The sequence below is a fragment of the Fringilla coelebs genome (assembly GCF_963513975.1).
Source record: "Fringilla coelebs genome assembly, chromosome: 12".
Classification (NCBI taxonomy): domain Eukaryota; kingdom Metazoa; phylum Chordata; class Aves; order Passeriformes; family Fringillidae; genus Fringilla; species Fringilla coelebs.
The window spans coordinates 5,599,165-5,623,646 of NC_140038.1; the positions used below are offsets into that span (position 1 = coordinate 5,599,165).

The 24,482-nt window shown below is 46.1% G+C and overlaps 2 protein-coding genes across 4 annotated transcripts in view; both read right to left on the bottom strand.

Moving 5' to 3' along the window:
* Positions 1 to 299: 299 nt before the first annotated feature.
* On the bottom strand, positions 300 to 6,953 carry SEC11A (SEC11 homolog A, signal peptidase complex subunit; the record flags this gene model as incomplete). Of its 2 annotated transcripts, XM_084213793.1 has the most annotated exons (6): positions 6,846 to 6,953; positions 6,635 to 6,744; positions 4,877 to 5,026; positions 1,404 to 1,523; positions 920 to 977; positions 300 to 774 (listed from the first exon to the last, which is right to left on the bottom strand). In XM_084213793.1, exons 1-6 carry the CDS (start codon positions 6,894 to 6,896, stop codon positions 724 to 726), a joined length of 540 nt encoding a protein of 179 aa, XP_084069919.1. In that variant the 5' UTR covers positions 6,897 to 6,953. The 2 variants fall into 2 exon arrangements, with proteins under 2 accessions (XP_084069919.1, XP_084069918.1); XM_084213792.1 differs by lacking the exon at positions 300 to 774 and having other exon boundaries at positions 818 to 977.
* A 663-nt stretch (positions 6,954 to 7,616) lies between these two features.
* Positions 7,617 to 24,482, bottom strand: part of ZNF592 (zinc finger protein 592) — a 37,139-nt gene continuing 20,273 nt past the window's right edge. The window contains exons 4-9 of one of the 2 annotated variants that reach the window (XM_084213838.1): positions 19,613 to 19,789; positions 18,688 to 18,847; positions 15,818 to 16,096; positions 14,667 to 14,779; positions 10,556 to 10,691; positions 7,617 to 9,281 (exon numbers count right to left, since the gene is read on the bottom strand). In XM_084213838.1, coding sequence (XP_084069964.1) covers positions 8,775 to 9,281; positions 10,556 to 10,691; positions 14,667 to 14,779; positions 15,818 to 16,096; positions 18,688 to 18,847; positions 19,613 to 19,789 — 1,372 coding nt within the window. In that variant the 3' untranslated portion in view covers positions 7,617 to 8,774. Of the gene's footprint in view, positions 9,282 to 10,522; positions 10,692 to 14,666; positions 14,780 to 15,817; positions 16,097 to 18,687; positions 18,848 to 19,612; positions 19,790 to 24,482 lie in introns of both variants that reach the window. The other variant, XM_084213837.1, reaches the window with a different exon arrangement.

Here is a 24,482-nt window from a genome sequence, read left to right on the forward strand (position 1 = left end):
CTCAATCCTTCTGTTACCTAGTGCCACAATGCACAAGGTAATCCTTTGCCATCTTCTACCCCAAACACTTTGCAGTGTTTAGGCAGATTATTTCAGTGTGATTTACAGAAACATTGAATGATCCACAGCTCAGGACAGATTATTCCCCAAAAAGAGGTGAGAGGAGCAGCTGCTACTGCTCTGTGGAGAAAGAACAAATTAGATGGTGGCTCTGGAAGTGAGTGTGTAGCAGCAAAGCCCAGGTATCCCCCAGAACCTGGGCAAGGAGGCTGCTCTCATCAGGGCAATAACAAAAAACGTGGCAAGAGGCAAAATCTTTATTCCAGTTCTGAATTGGAAAAAAAACTGTCATGGCCACAACTCACCAGTGGACAGTTCAGTGAGCACAAGAGAGGGGGCACCTGGCCCAGCCAGGCACAGACTGAGGGCACGATCCCAGAGGCACTTGGAGAGGAAGCTCAGCTTCAAAGTACAAGCACTAAACACTTTGGCTCAAATTTTTAATATAAAAATTCACTAAAAAGGCTAAAATGTGACAAACCATTGGAAATACTGTGACAAACATTCGCCCTTGAGCAGTAAAAACCAAAACAAACCCAAACTGGCACGAAGCTTTGAAATGCATGCTTTCTTCTTTCTCCTGGTACACTGGACCATCAGCTACTTTAAAGGTTCATCTAGAAAATTCCATGGCACCTTCATCTCGTAGTTCAGTGCAAGGGACTACTCTCGATGGACCAGCACAAATAAACCCAGTAAAAAGAGGACTGCATACTGGAAGAGAGAGCAGAGGAGACACAGGAGTGCACACTGACATCTACAGCAGCAAACTGTGCAGGGCACAGGGTTCTGCCTGTGGTTCTAGTAAGGAATTATAGCTGGGGTGGGAAAAGCAGGCAGGAAATAGAAGAGCTCTTACCTTAAATTTTGGATAATCGTTCATTAAGATAGTCACTATTCCAATGTAGGGCACAAATCTACAAGAATAAAGGTTTTCTTAAAACAAACACTATTCCAGGGTGCAGAGGGAGAGTCACTCAAGCATCCTGAGGGCTGCAGTCAATGGGCTGGTGACTTCTTCCTCCCTGTGGCAGTGGGCCTGAGTGACAACCAGCCCAGAGGGTGTTTCAGCCTATGCCTGGTTCAGATTTCACTTGCCTGCAAACACTGAGCCTCCCAGGACAAATCTGATGACAATTCTGATCAAGCCTGAGCCCAGGCTACCCTTCCATCTGTGTCCATCCAGCATCAACACCTCAGGACACAGCTCACACCTCGATGCCTTTGCTTAAACCAAACTAAGAACTGAACTCTCCACACTCTCAGGCAGGTTACAAAACCCAGCAAGGGGGGATTTACCACATGGCACTGTGAAAAGCTCCATTATTTTCAACTTCACTTACCCTCTTGCTCGTCCTACTACATCCTTCTTCTCCAGCCAGTGCTGCCCCTGCTTGTAGAGCCCTCTGTCATCCACAGCATTGTTGTCTCCCTTTGTCAGAAATTTGATGTCTCCATTTTGCCTGGTAAAGACAAGACAGGCAGGTAAGGCAGGACAGAAAGTTGTTAAAAGCTGCTCTACAACAAGCATGGAGAGACCAACACAAGGGCACCAGAAGCACTCATGTCCTACAATTCAAGGAGGAAAAAAGAGGGAAACTGTCAAATGCAGCAGAAAGCAGATGGTTTGGAAAGAACTGCCATGGGAAGAATGACTTCTGGCCCCAGCCAAGCTTCCCAGCAGAGTTTCAGAAGTTTCTAGTGCAGGTGCAGCTATTGCCTCTTGGCTTTTAACCCATCTTGTGTTGATGCTTCTCTTGCTTCACACAAATGTTGGATTCTGGTCTCCGTGCTATCACACAAAAGGAGAGGTTGGGATTGAAGCACACAACTCTACTCAGCAGTGGGCAGAAGCAAGCTGAAACTTAAAATTTATTAGGAAAGGAAAGGAAACAAAAACCCCAAATAATACCACAGTGACACTGCATGAACTCACAATGTGCCTACATCTGGAATGCTCTGGGCACTGCTGAGCCCCCCAGATCCTTTTCTGCAACAGAGAGAAGAACTGGCAAAGGCTGAGAAATTATTAACAAGGTGTGGAACCACTTCCATACAAGAAACTACAGACCAGGACTCTCCAGCCTGGAAAAGATAGAACTGATGGGAGATATGCAATAGCCCACCACAAATGACAGCAACAATCAAATAGCTTTTCACTGTCTCTTCCAATGCAAGAGCCAGGGTACCAAAGGAGCTCAGAAGTAATGGGTTAAAACCAAGCAGAAATAGCTATGCAGAAATAGCCACAGTGCAAACTAAACAATGTCTCCTTGCAAAGGTATTTTGGTTGGCAAAAAATTATATTGGCTGAAAAACTGACCCGATACTCCAGGTAAAAGAGGAAATTAGGCTGTTCATAAAGAACCAGGACTTTGTGCTTGAAAATGTAACCTGCAGAAAGCAGGGAAATTATCACTACATGCTCTCTCTAGTCTTTAATTACTCCTGAGATGAATTAGCTTGCCAGAATCAGGATTGAGGAGCAGATGAATCTTCGTTTTGATCAGGAAAAAGGCTGATAGATTCTTTCCCAGCCACTCCTGTTCAGATGCTGGACAGAAGCATCCTCAGTGCTCGAGTCTCAGCTCTCACAGAAATGACAGATGGAATGCAAACAGGAAAGCAGGCAGTCCTTTGGAGCTCAGGCTGTCCTCCTCATGCATGAACACCAACAGGCTCCTTGACAGGAGAAGTTTGGAAAGGAAAAAGGGAAAACACCCACAGATCTTTCTCCAAAGCACATCTGGCTTGTTGTGTGGGAACAACAAACACTGTCTGGGAAAAGATAAAGATCCCCAGAGGTGCAGATAATGTAGTTAGCTCTGAAGAGTGATGGTGTGGGAGTGCAGCACCTTATTGAGCAGAGTCAAGGCTCTGCCACAATGCAGCTTGAGAAGCCCATGGTGCACTTCTCTGCTGTCTGAGGTGAGTGACCCAGCTCCAAAACCACTAAGTAAATCTGGAATGCAGACTCTGTGTTAGTAATAAAGAATGAATTCAATTTGGGGCTGAAACAAGAAGAAAAGGCCAGCAAATAACAGACATTTTCTCACTGACACAATATTGATGTGAACTGCAGCCTGAGTTGCCCCAAAATCATAGAGAACACTGCTTCTGTCTTCCTGCAAATATTCTGACACTCCTGTCAGCTTCTGCAGAGACTTTTCACTTCCAAACTGGCACTACAAAATTATTCTTTAAGTAGTGGAAGAAGCAACTGCTCCCAGGTTCGTGTTGCAATATGGATTTTTCAGTTTATCTCCCCTAATAAAAGGATTAGGTTTGTGTTTGGTTGTTTCAGTTAAATGAAACCTAAAATACTGTAAAATGGTTTCACCCTCCCAGGATTGGCACTATGGCCCTGTTACATTTAAACAAAAAATAGTGGTGGATATCTAGAGATAGAGCCACACAAAAAAAGAAGGGTATGCAACATCTGGAGAGAAAATGCTGCACAGAACAGGGGAGGAGGAAAAAAAATACTCATGCAACATCAGATGTCAATTGAAGTTATTTTTAAATCAGTGGTATCAAAGAACAGCACTTTGGTCAAAGTTCTGGGTACAGAATAAATCTGAACAGCAAAGAATGTGCTTTGACTGCTGGGAGAAGCATTGTTTCATTGCCTCAGAGCCAGGATTCCAGCTGTGTATTTACATGCACAAGGCTGGTCATCCTTCAGCTGGAGCAGACAACTGGTCTGGATATTCCAACAGCTTTGGGAAAGGCACCCTCTCCATCCCATTGATGTCCTGACTAGAGGAATCCTCAGATGCCACCTGGCTCAGCTCCCCCTCCAACCAGAACACATTCACCCAGCAGGAACAGATGCTGGGACCCCAACCAGCTGCTGCCTCCCAGGGATGCCTTGAAGAATCAGGGACTCAGTTCTAGATTCAGTTTTCACTCAAACAACTCACAGGGTCGGCTCATATCCCCACAGACTGGCCTGGAGAGGCCACAGCTCCATCCAGCAAAACAGGAAAGCTCAGGACTGCAGTCGAAGCCCTGTTTGGAAGACTAAGCCCTGATCAGCCATGAAACCAATGCCTGCTCCATTCCTTCAGACACACAACCTCCCCAGTGCTGAGAGTGAACAGCACACAAAGACTCAGGACAACAACACAACCTCCTAGAGAGACAAAAGGCCCTGAGTCTGCACGATAGCAAAGACCAGAACCACAGAGAGAAGCTCTAAAATAACACACACTGCACTCAAAACACCTTCTGCCACAGCTGTGCCCCACAAACAAGGCTCACTTCACACACAAACACAGCCATGCCACAGCAGACAGCACAGCAGCTGGGGACAGAGAGGATGGCACAAACAAGGGCCCTGAAGTAACAGGGGCAATGGCTTCCCACTGCCAGGGTTATCATAGATGGGATATAAGGATTAAATTCTTTCCTGTAAGGGTGGGCAGGCCCTGGCACAGGCTGCCCAGAGAGGCTGTGGCTGCCCCTGGATCCCTCAAAGTGTCCAAATCCAGACTGGATGGGGTTTGAGCAATCTGGGATAGTGGAAGGTGTCCCTGCCCATGGCAGGGAGTGGAATGAGATTGGCTTTAAGGTCCCTTCCAACCCTAACAATTCCATGATTCCACAGTTTGGAGTGCCCAGGGCTTGTGCCTTGTACTGGATGATCTTTACAAGTCAACAAAGCAGGACAGATTCTGTCTGTCTGAAACTCCTGTGTCACTTCCTACAGAACCTGGATTTCCATGACTGACATCCCCCCACTTGTTTACCCAAGCAGATGAAGAACACCAGTTAGGGAAACATCAGCAGCAGAACCCCCAGACTCTTAACATACTTCTCATGGATTTTCAGGACACGATGGACTATGGGAATTTCCCTTCCTTCTATCCTGAAGACGACAATTTCTCCCACTCTGATTGGATCTTCAATTCGGTTCGTGAGGAACAGGAGATCTCCTCTGTGGAAAGCAGGCTCCATACTCCCACTGAAAAAGAGGAGAGGAACAACTGAACAACATTTGAACACTCAGTACCAGGTTTTCATGGCCCTTTAAGAAAAATCTCACAAGAACCTCCTGAGAAAGAGAAGCTGTGGATACCCCATTCCTGGAAGTGTTGAAGACTAGGCTGAAACCTTGATGAAGAGCTTCTGAGAAAACCCCCCTGGAGACTGGGCAACTGTGTAACCTCTATTGCAATCAGGTTTTCAGTCATCATACTGCCAGCAGTTTGGATTTGCTGGGAAAAGAACACTGCCAGTACCAGGTGTTACGAGCGCATCCAAAGGGAAAAGCTTTTTTAATAAGCAAAAAGCTGATGATGAACGCTATCTTTTGATTTCTGAGCTCACCATTGGCAGAGCAATGCTGGCAGCCGTGTAATGATGGGAAGCTTTTTTTAAATTTAATTTATTTTTTAGAGATAGATTATCCTCAGAAACAAAGCACTGAAAGCATTCCCATCTGAAACAGACAAAGGGACTTGCCAAAAATTTGTTACAATGATTCATTGCTCTGCTTAATTATCTCATTTCAGGCACCACGACTCAAGTTATTTTTCTTCTGTCTTGTAAATGGCAATTGTTACCAACTACTTATCCTTCCTAATTCCACATAAATAATGCAAAACAGAACAATGAACTTTAAGTACCGCGTTCATTTGTGTTTTATCTTCACAGAGCACAGCAGATGCAGTTGAGAACAGCAGATCAATCACTGGAGAGGAGATGTGACCTCACCACCCCTGTCTTACTCACTGAGAGAAGCAGGGGGAAACAGCTGCCCTCTACCTCATCAGGAGGAGGTTTTGGTAAGCAGCACTTGGTCATGGCATTACAGCATTTCTACATCATGAACACTGACACAGAAACACAAAGAAAAGAGCAGTGTGGCCACAGGGCAGGTGCAACATCCATGCACAGGGCAGGTGCAACATCTGTGCCAGCACCTGATGGCAGCCCAGGGAATTTGTCCCAGGCAGCAGGAAGGTGGGAGCAACACTGGTGGTACTCACCGCAGGGCACTGCTGTAAGGACAGTGTGACACCTAAAACTTACAGTGACAGAGTGAGAAATGTTAAGCTCAGGACCAGCTCTGTAATGGACAGCCACTGAATCATGGCAGAAGGGACCTTAAAGCTCATCTCATTCCACCCCCACCATGGGCAGGGACACCTTCCACTACCCCAGGATGCTCCAAGCCCTGTCCAACCTGGCCTGGGACACTTCCAGGAATGGGGCAGCCACAGCTGCTCCGGGCACCCTGTGCCAGGGCCTGCTGCCCTCACAGGGAAGGATTTCTTCACACTGACCCCTGTAACCCTGCCCTCTGGCAGGGCTGCCACTGTCACACCCCACTGTCCCGTCGCTCCCGGCCCGGGTATAAAGTCCCTCTCCCTCTCTCTCACCAGCCGGCTAGCAGAGCGAGGTGAGATGCTCTTTCTACCCGCTCCCTCTTCCCTCGCTATTCCCGAGCCTGGCTCCCCAAGGAGCTCCCGCTGGGGCTGTGCCTGAGCCGTCCCTGCGGGGATCCCCCCGCTGAGGGGGGCCCGCCTAAACCCGCTGGGAGTTTAAGCCCCCGCATGCCGGCACTGACCTCAGCACCACCACGATGGGACTCTCGCTGCCCGTCACCACCATGAGCCCCTTCCAGATCATGAGGGCGGAGGACACGATCATGCCGAAGTTCAACACCTGGTAGTACAGCTGGGGAGCAAGGGGGTGGGTCAGGCCCCGCCGCCGCGCACGGCGAGGCGGCCCCGCCCGCCCGCCCGGCCTTCCCCCCCTGCCCCCGGCCCCGCCGGCACCTGCCGCTTGTTCATGCGCCGCACATCGTCCAGAAAGTCCAGCGACAGCATCGCCGCCGCCACCGCCGCCGCCGCGCCCGCACGGCCCCGCTTCCGCTTCCGCCTGCGGGGCACGTCACCGCCGCTTCCGCCGCGCGGGCCCGGGCACCGGGGCGGGAACGGGGCCGGGCCTCGCCCGCGGCCCAGAGCGCCCCGCGCAGCCGGATCAACACCCGCGGCCAGCACAACACCCATCCAGCCAAACACCGCAGCCAGCGACGCCCCGCTCAATCAAACGCCGTCCAACCCATGCCCAGGTCCATCCGTGCCTCTTCAGTCACTCCCCTCCAGGGAACACACAGCGAACCAAAACCCACAGCCAACCAAAACCCACAGCGAACATCGAACCAAACACACATGGAACCAAACACGCATCAAACCAAACACACAGCGAACCAAAACTCACACTGAACCAAACACACATGGAACCAAACCCACACTGAACCAAACACACATGGAACCAAACCCCCATTCAACCGACACCCCTTACACTCCACACCCCATTCAGCCAACATCTCGTCCAACCTACACCCCCTATGACAGCCCTCCCCAGCACCCGCCATCCTACAGACACCCCACACCCAACCAACAGCCCACATCCAGCCTTTATCATCCAAACAACACGCCATTCAGCACCCAGGCAGCTCAGTATTCAAGCATCCCGAGATCACATGGTGAGGAGCCCAAGCAAGGAGATAAATAGTTCTTAAATTATTTAAACATTGTCAGAGTAAACAATAACAAGCGGAGTTCTGGCTCAACAGAATGAAAAAAAAATAATGGTATAGAAGGTAATTGTATTACACAAAGCATGGGTGTGACAAGGAATGAGGGAGGAAAGAGAGAGTCAATGTGACTACATGGAAAGAAACATCTCCTAAAGGATGGGAGTGCCGAGCCACAGCAGGAGAGGAGCTATGGAGCTACTGTCGGCTGCAGGATGGTGGCTCCTGCTGTTCCAACACCTCTGGGAGCCGAGCTCTGCTCCTCTCCCCTCAAAATGAGCTGTCAGGGAGCCCTGGCACTGACACATTGGGAGCTCTGGAATAGTTTCACTCCAGCTGACCGCACTGGTGGGGGATTTATCCCCTCCTGGCGATGGTGCCAGTCTGAGCTCCCCACTGGGATGAGCCACTGAGCACCGGGCTGGCAATGCCCACCCCAGGATGGCATCCACAGACACACGGCCAGCACGGCCCTCCTCAACACCCCACTCACCAAGGAGGACTGGGGCCACAAAATCCTCTTTCAAGGATGATTCAGGTCCAAGACATTTCATTAAACTGCGTTTTGGAAAAGAATGTTGTTATTTGGGCATAACTAAAGAATAACCAGCACAACTTACAGCTCGAGCCCATCCGTGTAACGCGGATCCCAGATCGGCCAACACGGTCCTGACAAGCGCGTTTGGCTGAGCCAGCGTTATGAGTTAAAATGAGTAACACAAAGGCAGGATGGGGAGAGAAAAAAGAAGCCATAAATAGAAGGAGAAAGGAAGGGAGACTGGGAAGGCGAGGCTGGGGCTCTGGGCAGAGGCTGAGGCGGTGCACACTCAAAGGAGGAGAGCTCGTCTGAAGGAAACTGCAGCTGCAAAGTGCTCCTGGATGGGTGTTGTGCTCCTCAGGAGCTGGCCAAACCCCACTGGGGGTTCTGGCCCTGCTTTCCCTTTTTCACCTCTCTGGGCTGGCAGAGAGTTAGTGCTTAGGATGCAATGGCAGGGTTGGTTTTGTTTTTTTCTGTTTTAAATTTCCCTTACAAATAGGTGTTGCAACGTCCATCCCAAGTAATCAACAGAATATTTCAAAGATTTGCCCCATCCCCACCCTGTATTTTGAGTAGAAACCCCCCAACAAAAAACCCCCAATCAACCAAACGGGCTTTTTTTTGCTTTTAAGTCTTAAGAGACTTTGAATGATTGTTCTGTGAGGTGCTGTTGGGGCCTTCTGCTCCACACGTCTGACTGTGCTCACAAAGAGCTGAGTCCCTTTTGCACTCTTTGTATTTGTTCTCCTCTTCCACCGTAGTGTTCAACTCGCCATTGTAGTCCTCGTGTCCATTCTTACCCATCTCTATTTGTAACTTCTGCCTTTCATCTCCCTCCTCCTCCTCATCCTCATCCTCCTCCTCCTCATCTTTGACTTTATGAACGATGAAGAGGTGTCTGTTCAGAGAGATGTGGGAGGTGTAGCAGAGGCCGCAGAACAAGCATTGGAAGGTGGAGCTGTCGCTCTTGTGCCGAGGGATGTGCTCCTGGAACTCAGTCCGGACGTCCGTGGCAAAGCCGCACTTTGCGCATTTCCAAGGCGCTTTCAGTTTTTTGGCTGGTGGTGCCTCCAAACCCGCAGTGCTCTCTGCCTCACCCAGCTCATCCTGTGCCATCCTCTTTGGAGATTTTGCCTTAAAAAAATAAGATTAAAAAGTTACTTTATCATTTGAAACCACGGGAGAGTAAGTGCTAAAATCCACATGCGAGTCTGAGGATGCCCGAGGGTGAAGTCGTGCCTAGGGATTGCTGGGGCATTCCCTTCCCTCTCCACACCCAAACACCTCACCAGTGCACAGGATTTCAGCTGCTGTCCTGTGATGTGAGATGGGAACGCTGGGAGAGGCTGGCTGGGCAGAAACATGACGGGGAAATAGTTTAGAATCAAGGAATCATGAAATGGTTTGGGTTGGAAGGGACTTTAAAGCTCATCCAGTTCCACCCCCTGCCATGGGCAGGGACATCTTCAACTATCCCAGGTTGCTCCAAGCCTTGTCCAGCCTGGCCTTGGACACTTCCAGGGATGGGGCAGCCATGACCTCTCTGGGTAAAAATTTGGTTTGCTGTGGGAACTACTTATTGGTGTGGGAAGGAGGAGCCCACAGAAGAGGGACAGCTGAGGGACACAGGGGTCCCTAGCCCAGACAACACTCCTCAGGTTAAACTCTGAACATTCTCCCCTCCACTCAGATTTTTTTCCTAGTAACTCTCAGTAGTAATCCTCAGTAACTCATCCTCATCTCTCCTAGTAATTCTCAGTAACTCATCCTCTCTATCTTAAAATCTTGCAGCTTCTTCTCCTGTGAGGATGACTTGCTTAATATGTCCCTGCAGTGATATGCAAAATGTGTATTTTTAAAATAAGTGGAGCAAAAAAGCCCAAGCAGCCAACCCTCCACTCCAACCCAAAACAAAATCAGTAGAACAGTTACAGTTGCTATACAAAATTACACATTCCTACTTAAGAAAAATGCAGTTCTCATAGGTAATGGATCCAGTAAATATTTTAACAGAAAATAAATCTTTTATAATTAGCAGAAAAAATAAAGGGAGAAAGAAGAAAAATGTGCCATGCTCATGAACGGGGTATCAGGGAAAGCAAGGGTAATAACAAACTTAAATTACAAAATAGACTGAATAAATGCCAGAGAAAATCTTGAGAAATGCAAGATGAAATGCATGTTGTCCTGGAGCTGGTGCAGCTCAGCTGCACTGACACTGCTGAGCCTGACCCTGCCAGAGGGAACCAGGCTGAATGGAACTCAGTGAGGGAAGGAGATCTGCCCTATGGGTGGGAGGGTTTGACTGGCACAAGGTCACAGCTCGACGTAACACCCCGAATGAACAGCTACTCGCCAAGGACATTTAATTGTACATTTAATTTTCCATGAAAATAGGGATCAGTTACTTCTGCTCTGTCTCTCTCTGGAGCTTTCACTTTGGCCATCTGGGATAAGTCTGGGTTCTTGATGCCGTGCATGAGGCTGATGTGGTTCTCCAGCATGAATGGCTGAGGAAATGTCTGATTTTCATCTGTGCAGTACCTTGGAAATAAAAAAAAAAGGAAGACAATTTATTAGAGGATATGCTCTTTGTATTGTGCCAAACCAAGAGGTGTAATTGGAGACAGACTCTGGTGAGTAATGTACCACCAGATTACCAAAATACACAGCAAAGCATCGTTTTCATAATAAAATATCCTGAGAGAAATCTAGCACAGTTTGGAGTCATGAGCCACAGTGCTCATGAATGAGAGTAGAACATGTCTTCTTTACAGTGCTAAATAAATATAGGGACTAGTGGGGGGTCAGGCACCCTGTGACAGGTGCCAGAGGATAAACTATCAGGAGGGAAAACACATGGGAGAACAAAAATGGACTCTCTGAGATGAGAGAACTACACAGAGGGAGCTGGTGACTCGTGTGACACAACCCAGCTCTGCACCCAGCACTCCCAAGTACCAGGGAGAACCAGCACTACATCCACCAGACTGTACCACAACACAGTTAAAATTCTTACCAAACTGCTGAAATTCCAACTTTTATACCAACAATCTAGGCAGAAACACTCGTGAATATGTCACTTATATGTAACCCAGGTTCAATCCTGGCAGAGCTGCTCCAGAGCTGGCTGACCTCTCAAAAAGGAGCTGTGAAGGGGATGTGCTGTCTGCACCTTAGCTCCTGTCCAGGAGATCACTGAGATCTCCTGGAATAAGTGCCAGGCCTTGCAGACATAAACCACCCCCCTGAAGTGCACAGAGGGCTCTGTTAGCAATTGGGAAAGCCAAAATTGAGCATCTGTGCTGTGCTTGCCAGCACAACATGGTGAAGGCCCATCACACACAGACCTGAGCAAGGACAAGTGACACCAGAGTCCCCTGAAGTGCCCTAATTGCATCTGAGACAGAGGATTAAGGGCAACAGAGAGGAACTGACATGTCCCTGGGTAACAAAGACATCTTCTAAAAGGACAGAAGAAGATTCCTACTGATCTTCCAGTAACTAGAAGGAAATTAAATGATGTGAAAATGCAGACATGCTCATTGAATACTTCTGGGATTTAACAGGAATTGCTCAGAGGCTAAATCAATATTTAATGATGATGGAATTTTTCTTCTTCGAGGAGGAAAGCTGAGAGGTTATTAAGTGATATTTATTAAAAATAAACATGTTGAAAATCAAGTGTTTCAGACACTTTGTACTTAAGACTTGGAAAAGAAGAGTATGATAACAACCAAGTGAATTATGAAAGAAAATACATAATGCATCACAATATTTTGCAATTTGCCCTAATTTAGAATTCTTCTCATGTGAGCAGGGAAAGATACTTGCCTAACCTGAATTACTCCAGTGACAAGCATGGCAGGAGGGTGTTCAAGTAAGTCCTCCATCACTGGTTGCTCCCTACAAATTTATCCAAAGCCAGAGACCTAAGCAGGGCAGGGGAGAAAGGGGAAATCACAGCTGGAAATGTTAGAAGCCAGAGGAAGGTCACCTACAAACAAGCATGCTGGAGTCACAAAAATTGTCAATAATCAGCTCCATGACAGATTTTATTCATGTTTCACATGGAAACCCAGGAGAGGAGGGTGACATGAAGTTAAGGCATCAAAACCCCTGAATAGTAAGAGATGAGAGTGATACAAAGTGCCAAACAGGAAGAAGGAGAAGAGACACCAGAACTAGAAGAAAGGAGGAGCAGTGGACATGTGATGCCTTACACAGTGCTGAAAAGAGTCAAGGAGGAATGCAGAGACTGGAGGGTAAGATTTTTGGAGCAGCGCTCTATAAGCTAAGAGGGATCAAATGGGAGACAGGACAAGAGACTTCAGATCCAAACAAGAGCAGCTCTTGGAGATGCTGGGAGAGTATTTCAAGGAAGAGGTTTCATCTGCAGAGTGCTCTGGTTTCAGTGAGTCTGCCCTACAAAGATTGAAGAAAGCACAACCACGGTCCAATTAAGACTTCATCAACAGATTTTGAGAAGGAGCAACCACAAGCTGCAGAATTAAATGCAGCCACAATTCCCTTGGATTGCTAACTGTGTTTTCTCTGCTGGCATGATCACTGTCCCTTGGGTGAACCAGTGAACACACAGCTGTGTGTTGTTCTGAAAAGTAACAAGGTAATGTGCAGCAGGCTGGCAAATCCTAGGCTGTCAGGAATTTCAAACAAATTCTTGTTCCCAGTAACATCTTATGCTCATTTTGATCCTGAAACATTCCACTTTAAAAACAACTGATCCAGAAAAAGCAGATTTAAGCAGATCAGGTGAGTGTAACATCCAAGACCATCACCCACAAACTTAGAGCTGAATGAAACACAAGAGAAGCCAAGATTTCATCTCCTCCAGAGGTTCCAAGTCAGAGCAGTTACAAGAAATGGAAAGTTTAGAAGTCCTGGATGGAAAAATGTCTCAGGAATGTATTCCCAGTGGTAATGCCTAAGCTGTATCAATTTACTAAAAGCTGCTGTGGCTCACTAGATAGTTCAAAGAAACACAGTACTTGAGGAATACACTTGTACTCTTCAGACGAGGTTTTAGAAATTTGAGTGCAGTAAAGTAACAGCACACATCAGAAATGCTTGCATTAAACCAAAATTTTAGATAGATTTAAAAAAATCCCCCAACCTGCATCACTGCAAACTTCTTTTCCAGTCCAAATGTGCTTTCATCTTATTTCAAAAGGATGAGACAGGAAGGAATTTTGCACAGTCACTCAGCAAACGACTTTATCTGCAGCAGTTATAAAGGTAGATTCATAAGCACTGGGCTTTGTCCTGAACTGAGATTGTATCCACAGTTAAAATATGTTGACCAGCAGTGATTTTCATTCACCACTGATTTCCATAGCTTGTCTGAAGTGTCCAGATCAATTTTCCAACTTTGAGGTGTGACTTCTCAAGCAATTCCAGTAAGATTAATTCTCCATTGCCCTGCAGCCTGTGCAGTCAGTTCTGCCCTTCCACAGCAGTGACAAGATCTGGTTCATTATTAGGATTTTACATACCTTCTGCACCCAAGGAGACGGCACAAGAGTGATGCATGACCACACCAACCACAAAGGAATGAAAGACTGACCCAATATTTTATTGGCTGTATCACAACTATGCAAAACATTAATCTCATTTACCACCTTGTCCTGGCTTGACTATATGATGGTTTTATCCCCAACTGTCTGTTCTGTTTATGCTGAATAATAAGTTTATGCTGAATAATAAGTTTTGCACCCTTAAGACTTGTTCCAGAGAGTGAAAGGGGGAGAGAAGAAGCAGCAGTTTGTTTTCAGACACTGCACTCACTCCTCCACATTCCTGCTCCTGGACTGTGTTGTCTGCGGATGGACAGACAGCAGGACAGAGCTCTCCTTTGTTTTATTTAGTTTTAGCTAGCTGAGGCAAAGAAGTTCCCTGGACTGTGGTTTTTTCCCTTTTCTTTGGAGCTGTTTAAACCTGCTGTGGCCTGAGCACCAGCAGAGCACTGGCAGCTCCACCTGTGACCGGCTGGGCCTGGGCTGCGGCATTTCCAGCACCACAGGGACTGATGAGAGACTGAGTGAGCTGAGCTGCAACCTATGGAGGGGACTTTCTGGATTTGTCATCTCTTTTGGAGCAGCAAGGGGTTTTATTGTTTAATATTGTTTAGGTTTTATTGTTTAATAAACAGGTTTTTTCCACTTTTCTCCAAGGAGGTATTTTTCACCCAGACCGGTTGCGGGGAGGGGCCGATTAAATCTGCTTTCCTAGAGGAGCCCTTTGGGAGTTCTCTCCAAAATTTGCCCTGAACCAGGACACACTTGCAGATATCAAACCACACCTTCCCTCAAGTTCCCAAAAGAGATTCACTGTGCAGTCAAAAGCAAGGGTTTTTTTTAGCCACTAAGTCTCTTGTGTTTAACACATTCTTCTCCTCGCTTTGCTTCAGTAACTCGCAGACAGGAGCAGCAGACATGAGTAATTACAACTCCCAGACTCAGAGGATTAGGCTGCTGCTGCCAGGTGGCCCTGGGTACGTACCAGCAGGTGTAGACCTTCTTTGCTGTGTCGTGATTGTTGCGGATGTGTCTGCGCAGGCTGTTGGAGGCGTTGAAGGAGCGCTCGCACTGCCGACAGGGGTATCTCTTCATGGACTGCCAGGGAAAAACAAACAGCTCTCAGCAGCAGGCACATGGAAGGCACATGGTTGGATTCTAATTCTCCTGCTCCTCACCTGGACATTACCTCTCAGATGTAATAAAATTCCTTAATAATATGTAATTCTACTGATGGAGATCATTAAGACTTTGAGATCCCACTTAGATTCAGCCCTACAGCTGGGTAATACCAGCACTGATTTTATAAAACCAGGACTACTTAAAGCACAGGCTTGATTTTATTGATGTTTTTATTAGGAATTGCATATATGCTTTTCCTGTGGGTTCATTTGGAACCACTGAACCCCATGCAGAATTCCCTCAGTGGAAGGTCCCTTCAGCCCCAGAAAGCAGCAGGACCCCAGTTAAGAACAAGTGCACTTAACCTTCTCCCTCCTCGTAATTCAGCACAAGAAAAGGGCAAAATGCTGAAAAGCATCACATGGGCCTTGCTGTTATCCATGCATGATATTCACATCCCCCTAAGAAAGTCTGTCCTGTAACCAGCCTCCTCCAAATTTTCCTACAGCCCTTTATATAACCTGCATGTACATTCCAGTTAAAATCTTCTTAGACTTGTTTAATGAATACATATATGTATTAAAATGAAATATTTGTCCAATTTCCTACTTCTGTGACATTCAAATAGGAAAATCACTCAGCCTGCCCCCATCTTCTTCTCTTGAAGTGAGGACATCATCAAGTGGGACAACACAGCCCTCTCCAAATCAAGCTAGAAGGACTCAAACACCATGATCTAGATTCCCATTCATGGCTGGGTGACTCAGGATATCAAACAAGAAATCCTGATGTCAAAGTACTGAGAAATCTGGCTGCACACAGCATCTTGGCCCATGTTCTGCCAGCAACAAGGATTAGCTTGACAAAAGTAGGTCAAGGCTTCAGCTGGATGAAACACACAAAAAATTGAGATCTGCAGTTCTTGTAATGACAGCCCTGCAAAGGGGCCTGGAATGCAGGAGACTGGTGCTCTTCCCCAGCTTGCTAGCTCAAGTGTTTCACCCCAGTCCTTACCCTTCCATGATTTCTCTTCATGTGGGACACATAGGTTTCCCGATCAGGGATCCACTGTGAACATTCCTTGCAGGTCCAACCAGTTCTTCTCAGTCTGGATTTGGATTCAGGGTTATGTCCTTCCACTCTCATGTCTTTCCTCGTCAGAGGAGAGGGGGAAGTCCCATTGGCTACCAGAAGCTCCTTTGGTGAGGTATGAACCTGGTTCCTTGAAGCCTTCTCAGACTTCTGCCGAAAGTTTGAGAGCTCCTCAGGATTGCGGGGGACTCCATGAACACCCTGTGTAACAGTCATAGTGGAAATGCATGTAACATTTACATCTAATTCATATTTCACACCTTTATTTATAAATAAATGCCATTTACTATTTAAATACGTGATTTAAATCACCACTGGCCAAACAATGTGTTGTTGTCTTGCTCCTGTGTGTTTTCCCATTTCTCCTAGAAGCTGCTGCAGTGCTTTCCCTGACAACAGATCTTCCCAAGAAACATGAAACTTCTATTTCTGTTTCCTGCATGACAACAGCCACTCCTTGATGCTGCCTGTTTAGCATTTCGGATGAGCCCTGGGAACTCTGGTTAAACAGGGAAGATGTAATGGAAGAGAAATTTCAATTGTCATTATTTCAAGAACCTAAGCTCTAAAAACACTGAATGAAATGTTTGCTGGTATCCTGGGGGCTCCAAAGCTGCTTCATTTTTGCTCAAGGAATGGGAAGAGAAAATGTTTAAGTTTCTCCAAGTCTATTTCCTTCAATTCCACTCCATCTATTGATATTTACATTTTTCATGGTTCAAAACTTTGCTCCTGACATATAAGACCAAGTATAAAGCCAGAAACCAGCCTCATAAGGAATATGGCTCCAGGCTCTTTGGTTATTCAACAGGCCAAAATCCAAAAGTCCCCCAAAAAGTTATTTTAACAAAGAAAATTGAACATCAGGAAAACAATCTAAAAATGAAGAGCTGTGGGAAAGCAAAAGCAAGTAAAAGAGCAACATACCAAAGAAACCTCAAGACACTCCTCCAGGAACAACAACGGTTCATCCACACAAAAGGCTAATTTAGAGGTTTAATTGTGCACAGTAATTAATAATGGGTAAAGTTTCAACACATGAAAGCCCCAGGCATTTGGATGTCTTTCTGTGGGTGAGACACCAAACAAACCTCCAAACTCAAGGTCTCAGCTGAGAAGTCTGTGTACTTTGCACCTGGCCCAGCTGATGACCACAGAAGCCATAGCCAGCTCCTCAAGGACACAGACACATCACCTTTCTCCCCATCTGGAAATGTCTGGAGTGTTTCAGCGCCCATTACTCCATTGTTACACCACTGGGGTAAAACAAATGAGGAGCATGGAAAAATGAAGTGATTTCTCTGCAGAATCAACACCAGGAAGCAGAGCTAACTCCTAATGCTCTAAACCTGAGGAAGATGAGGAGGCACACGGATTCTTTATTTTGCATGCAGGCACACACTAGACAGCACCTCCTAAAAACTCTACTAACATGAAGGTGATCTCAGAGGGGGGAGATGGGGGAGTGCAATTACTCCCCTGCCACAGCCAAAAAGCCTTCAGTCACCTCAGAGGTTAAGAGACAAAGTTTTGTTGTGAAGATCTCCTGGGGTGCTGATGCACAGACTGCTGCAGGCAGGTCCCTGGGCTGGGATCTGACAAGGAACCACAAGGTGAGTATCTCAGCTCCAGTTTTTTAGCATTGGGGATGAATATCTCTTGAGAAGGTCCTAGCCTTAATCTCAACTCTATTTTCCTAGCTATAATGCACCAAGATTAGCAATCAGCAGCTTCACAGGAGGGCTTCAAATCGTAATTCATTACTGCATGCAAAGCACTGCCAGATTTGCAAGTTAAAGACATGGGGAAGACAGCAAGGAAGGAGTTTTGAATGGGTTTTGCTTTCAGGAATAAGCTAAAAAATCTTCTGGCTTTCTCAGTGTTAGTATAAACAAAATAAAGTCACTGATTAAAAAAAAAAAAGTCCTTTATTTCCTCATCAAAGGGCAAGCTCTTTCTTCAGAATGCCACAGAGAAATCTTCTGAGATGATTTTCGTGCTGTTAGACACTGAACATAAAAACATCCTGAGTAAGATAACAGAAAAATGTAGCCCTTTTATATTTATGGGATAATGAGACCTGTAAGGCTGGTACTTGCAGGGCAATCACTTCTGCCTCTCTCAGTCCCCTCTTGCAGGCTGGTGTGGTTCAGAGCAGCAGGGAATCAGGCTGTCAAATGCCACATAACCTCCCTCTGAGGCTGCTGCAAAGGGACCAAAGCTCTGCAGGGGAGCACCCAAAATGGCAGATCCAGCTTTCACTCTATAAATTCAGTAACACTGTGGCAGAGAATAATTGTTCATGTCTCCCAACTGAAGAAAAAGATGCCACATGAATTTAATTACTTTCCTTGAGTTTAGGAGGCTGGGGACTCCCCATCCCTGGAAGTGTTCAAGGACACATTGGACAGCACCCAGAGCAAGCTGGGTTAGTGGAAGGTGTCCCTGCAGGGGGTAGAATGAGATGGGCTTTAAGGTCCTTCCAACCCAAACCAATCAGTGATTTTGTTCTTCTATGAAGAGTTAAAAATCAAAGAGCTTTACCTGTATAAACAAGTTTTTGTCATACAGCTAAAATGCATCTAGATGAGAGGAACTGCCAGCATTAAGACCAACTAACACAAAACACTCCACTGACATTTCCAGATCCTGTAAATCACTACAGGCTGTATTTTCTACCAAGATATTCCTGAAGAATCTTCCACTTCTTGAACCACTTGCCTCACATGGTTGATGTAAATTCTCTGTGAACTCAAAAAATAAGATCTTGCACCAGTAAGGGAGTTACCTACCTTGACATGCTGCATTAGCTGCTGCTTCTGCATATACACCAGCTGACACTGTGGGCACTTAAACACTCCCACTAACAACTTGCTGGGGTTCTGCTGGAAGTGCTCTTGGAGCAGCTTCTTCTTGTTAAAGACCATCTCACAAGAGCATTTGTAGATCACCCTTAAACAACAAAAGAAAGTAAATTCAGTCTCTCAGCCTCAAGAAAACAATGTAAAAGTTATCCCAGCAACTCCAGAAAGGGATGGGCTTCTGAGGAGGGCTGTGCTCTCCATGTATTGTCAACACACACCCACGTGGGCAACTGAACCAGTAACTCAACTGGGAAGAACATCAAAATGCCTCAGGCACATACCACAGCTTGCTAAAAATAAGTTTACTTCTATGCATATGCATAACCCGTGTGTATGAGCACAGACAGATGGGAGCAAACACAAAGCAAACCAGCCAGCTACACACTGCTTTCAATCCCACCTTGCCATAGTTCCTCACTTAAAGCACAGATTTTTGGCACTAGCTCAAGCCTTGGAGGGAACAGCTACAGGGTGGAAAAATCAGGAGGCTTCTCTCTAGTGATTTTTGGGGGCAACACTGCCTGGGATAACTCTCCTCTTCCCTTCAAGCACCAGATGCCCTGGAGCCATCTACCAAGAGGTGCCACTGAGGGTCCTGCTGGACAAAGAGGTGACAATTAAGTTCCTTTTCTGGATGTTTAGCTGTTGCCTGACCAAAGCCCTCTCCTCCTATCCAGGAGACTGTGTTTGTACCAAGGCATGCTCTGGTTTGGAACAGGCCCCTGCTGGCAGACAAAGCAGCAGATCGTCTTATACAAGAACAGAAACCAAAAATAGAAAAAAAAACTGTGAAGGAAAGGGGGAATCCTGGATCCATTCAGCAAAGGAGAAGAGATAAAACCAAAACACTTACTGAGTAGTCTTGTGAGGCTCTGCTGGGTGCTGGCTGGCCACGTGAGCCATGGTGGTGTCAGCAGACTTGAAGGCCTTCGGGCAAAAAGAACACTTGTGGAAGACTTCGCAGTGTTTCTCGTGGATGTGCACTTTGAGCATGGCAAGGGTCATGAAGACAACTCCACAGTGGATGCACCTGGGGAGGCATGAAAAAGAGCTGAGTTATAGCCACAGCACCACTTCCATCACACCCATGGAATGGCACAGATGGGAGGACCAGGCTGTGGTGGGTCCTTGATTTAATCAGTTCAATCTCTTCTGTATTAATGTGGAAGAGTCAAGGAGGAATACAATACAGGAATTCTGGGCAGAACTTACAGCTGAATGGTACCAACAAGATCTATAAAAGAAACCTTCAAAGACTAAAATAACCCAAAAAAGAATGAAGATGTGGTTGAATAAAATGCCAGCCCTGTACCTGTGCAAGCCAATTCCAGCACAGGGCACAAGTGAAAGACTAAAGTACCTGGTGAGATCTCCCTGTGGCAAAAAGCAGCACAAATACCAGTTAGCCCCCAGTACAAAATAAAGAGAAAGAACATCCAGTCAGGAATCTTTTGCTACTCCACTGAGCTCCAGAAAATCACAACAGCAATAGCAAAGATACTGAGAACAGCAATAGAAACACCCAAGGAACTGATAAAGCTCATTAAAATCATTAAGATACAGGTGCTGCCTATGAAGTGCTTGTCTGGAAGGACTGACTGAGTGCTCAGGGAAGAGAGAGGGAGAAGCAGAAAAGGATTCTTCTCAGCAGCTGTAAACAAGGCCAAGAGGAGAGCAGGGCCACCCTGCTGTTCCCAGCTTGCCTCTCCTCCAGACACACACCTGTGACAGGTCCTGCCGAACATTCCCACAAGATGGCAACAACCAGCAGCCTCACTTCATTTAACTTTGACACTCCCCACATCTGCCTGCTGTGCTCAGAGATGCCACACTCCAACTTACAAGGGCATCTGAGGATGCAGCCACCTGTCCTCACCTGCCTTGAGCACACCAGGCACAGGGTTTGTCATCCCATAGGTGGGAGCTGGAACCAGAGCAGCCTCTCCCACGGATATTCCATCAAAATGACACCAGTGGAACTCTGCTTGAGCCAGCACTACATGTCCAGATGTTAGAGCAGGGGAGCCCAGCCTGGTAATGCAAGGGCCAACCTTGCATAGGTGGGATGTGAGAGATGCACAAGGGATAACCTCCTCACCTTATAAACAGGTTTTCCCTTAATTTCCCTCCTTTCCCTGAGGGCTGTGTCTGCCCACAGCACTGCTGGGGGACGTGTGCTCAGTGCTGCTGGCACAGATGGACCCCAGCTATCGTGCCCTGGCACAGCTCCAAGCCCCTATCATAAACAAACAAGCTGCTGGAATATCCTTTCCTCCAAACCAGCCTCCCAGCAGCGTTTAGGAAACAAGCCCAGGCTTTGAAGTTGCACTTCAAAAGATCATTAGGCAGAAGCCAGCCTGAAGGAGCCAAACCCTCTCCCCCACACTTTTAAGAAAACACAGAATTGCTGTTTTCTTAAATTTCAAGAGGGAAGCAGTGACAGAAGATGGTGTGACCTTTGGGGAAGCATGAAGACATTCTGCTGGGGTAGTTCTGCCTTCAGGCCTGATCCTCAGCACATGAGACAAGGGGAGAGAGACTTTCTAATACAGTAACACCAGGAACCAGATTATTATGGAAGAATGATTTCCCCAAGTATAAATGGAAGAACAAATACTAATCCTGGCACATCCAGGAATATCCAAGGGGTTTCCTCCACAAATACTCCCAGAACTATAAAGAGATGGTTCTGCCTAATGCTTGATTTTGGGAAGTACTTCATTAAGATTGAGGAATGAAACAAGCACTAACTCAGGGTCAAACAATCACAGGTTAATTTAATTTACAATAAATGGAGTCTAAACAACAGCCACGTTGTAATTAAGAATCCCAGTGCCAGAAGGACAAGGTCTAATAAACTAATTAGCTGAACAAAGTGGATGGAGGATGTTAAGGGGCTTGCCATGTAATTCCTGCAAATTGCAAATCCTGCTATCATCCCCAGTGCTGCTGGATCCCTCAGGGCAAGGAAGGTTGGCTGGAAGTCTTGGAAAGCATCCTGTGAGAGGAGATAAGATGTTGTCTTAACCCTCAGAATGCTTCCCATGCCATCACCTTCCAGCCCCTCAATTCTCCAAATGGCAACAAGCAGAAAAATGAGTCCCAAATTGGTGGGGACAGCTGGAAGGGGCTTGGAAAAAGCGGGGAAGGTGACACTTGGAGCCAAAAAGGAGCATTAAGGACAATCTTGGTGAGTTTCATTTTTAACTGCAGAAGACCATTCTCAGTTTCAGTGCAATCACTAGCCATGACTCAACTCCAGATAAAACAACCATATCCCAAATTTAATTGAAAGCATAGGGTTATGAGCAGAAAAAGAGACAGAATAAGGACTTATCACAAACCCAAACCTGTGCTCCGGAAATTCAAGAGAAATAGGGACATAAAGAGAAGCAGCTAAAATCAAGCTGATCCCGGGAGGGATTTAAAGAATTCCTCAGCTTTTCAGCTCTGCAAGTAAGAAATGTGAAAGAAAAGAATGAAGTCACTCTGTGACTACAGGGCAGATGCCACAGATTATCTAGATATGGTTCTGCAACCAGAATTTATCTCTTCTGTTTTCAACAATGTCAGTGACATCAGCCCTGCAGCAGAGACAGGCAGGATAACAAGGATGGCACAGCCAGACACTGACCTGTCTAGTGGACTCAGCTTTCACAGATGAGCTTCAGTAGACGTGAATTAGAGGAGAAGTTAAAAGAAATTCAGCTTTTAGAGAAGATGGGTAAAGCTAAAAAATCCTTAAGTATAATTTGTGAGCTTTGCCTTTGTTTAGAGCTTCATTAATGCCCCTGGAACAGAGAGTAGATATCTGCTAAAGACATCTGTAGAGAAATGGAAGCTCTCCTTGCTGGATTCCCAGGTGCCACTGAAATGCCAAGTGAATTTTCTGACATCTCTTCCATACCCCTTTTTCCATCTCAGGGAAAACATTTTTTGCTCCAGCTTTCCTCCTCCCCAGATTAACTAATTTTCAAACAGTCCCAGTGTCACAGCCATTTAATATGTGATGGAATTAATTCTTTGTTGTGGGCTGGGTCTCCTCAAATCAGATCCCACATTAAAAAACCTTATCTGTATATAATTAAACTCAGAATTAGTTTGTTATGTGCCTCTTGTCTTCACAGTTGAAAGAAAAAGCCCTTGAAAACCTCAGTGTGATTCAGACCAAACCACACAGCAGAGCTTCCTGAAGTTGCAGACATGTTAAAAGAACATCTCCAAGAGCAGAAATTGCCCTGTTTGTTTGAATTCTCAGAGAATTTAATGGCAACCAAGAGAAAAACCAGAACTTTAAGGAAACTCAAAAGATCACCTAGTCTCATCTCCCTAGCAAACCATCATGTGTTAAGAGCTGTGCTGCAGCTCAGGTGATCTAAACATGCCAAGGAGGGAAGGCTCATAGGGAGAAGTAACATCTTGTTAGAGCAAGCAGTTTAGTTGGAGAAAAGATATTGCACCACATCCAGAAACTTGGGAGCCTTCTCCACCTGTCTCAGCTCATGAGAAATGTTTGGACATTTGCAGGGGCATAGATGGAAATAATCTATGCCCTTCTCATAAAGGCACACATCCTCAGCCCATTACAACTGACATAAATATAAATTCAAGCCTTAAGGAGATTTACAGGATTAAGATCTGCAATCTTTTTGCTGTAATATCAATCCTGAGACATCCAGCTGCAACATGAATTCAATACAAGAGCTTTTCAGCTCAAAGACACCACAAAATAATGTCTGCTCTCAGAAACCTCCCTTAAATCCAGTTAGTAATTATTTCCCATTTCAAATGTGTTCTGTCATGCAGAAAACCATGCCAGGCTCCAGCTACATCCACTTTCATTTCTGCTGTAAGACAGAGTTCACAGTCACAGAATGTTTTGGGTTGAAAGGGACTTTTAAACTCATCCCATTCACTCCCTGCCATGGGCAGGGACACCTTCCATTATATCAGGTGGCTCCAAGCCTTGTTCAACCTGGCCTTGAACACTTCCAGGGATGGATGTCCTAGTTTCAGAGGGAACAGAGTTAATTTCTTCTCAGTAGCTGCTACAGTGCTGTGTTTTGGATTCGGAATGAGAATAACATTGATAACACACTGATGTTTTGCTTTTTGCTAAGTTAGATTTAGCCTAAGTCAAGGACCCTTTTTTTTGTGTGTGTGCATGTCCTGCTTTGCCAGTGAGAAAACAAAACAAACTGGGAGGGAGCACAGCCAGGACAGACATAGCCACAACCTCACAAGCCCAACCAAACTGCAGAGGTGTAAATCCCAGCTTCCCAGGGAGCCTGAGATCCCTGGGATGGATGTCCTAGTTTCAGAGGGAACAGAGTTAATTTCTTCTCAGTAGCTGCTACAATGCTGTGCTTTGGATTCAGAATGAGAATAACAGTGATAACACACAGATGTTTTGCTTTCTGCTAAGTTAGGTTCATCCTAAGTCAAGGACTGTTTTGTTTTGTTTCCTGCTCTGCCAGTGAGAAGACACAAAACAGAATCACAGAATCATGAGGTTGGAAGAGACCTCTAAGATCATCGAGTCCAACCTATGCCCTAACACCTCAACCAGACCATAGCACCAAGTGCCATGTCCAGTCTTTTGTTAAATACATCCTGAGATGGTGATTCTACCACCTCCCTGGGAAGAGCATTCCAGTACTTTATTATTCTTTCTGTGAAAAATTTCTTCCTGATATCCAACCTGTCCTTTCCCTGACCCAGCT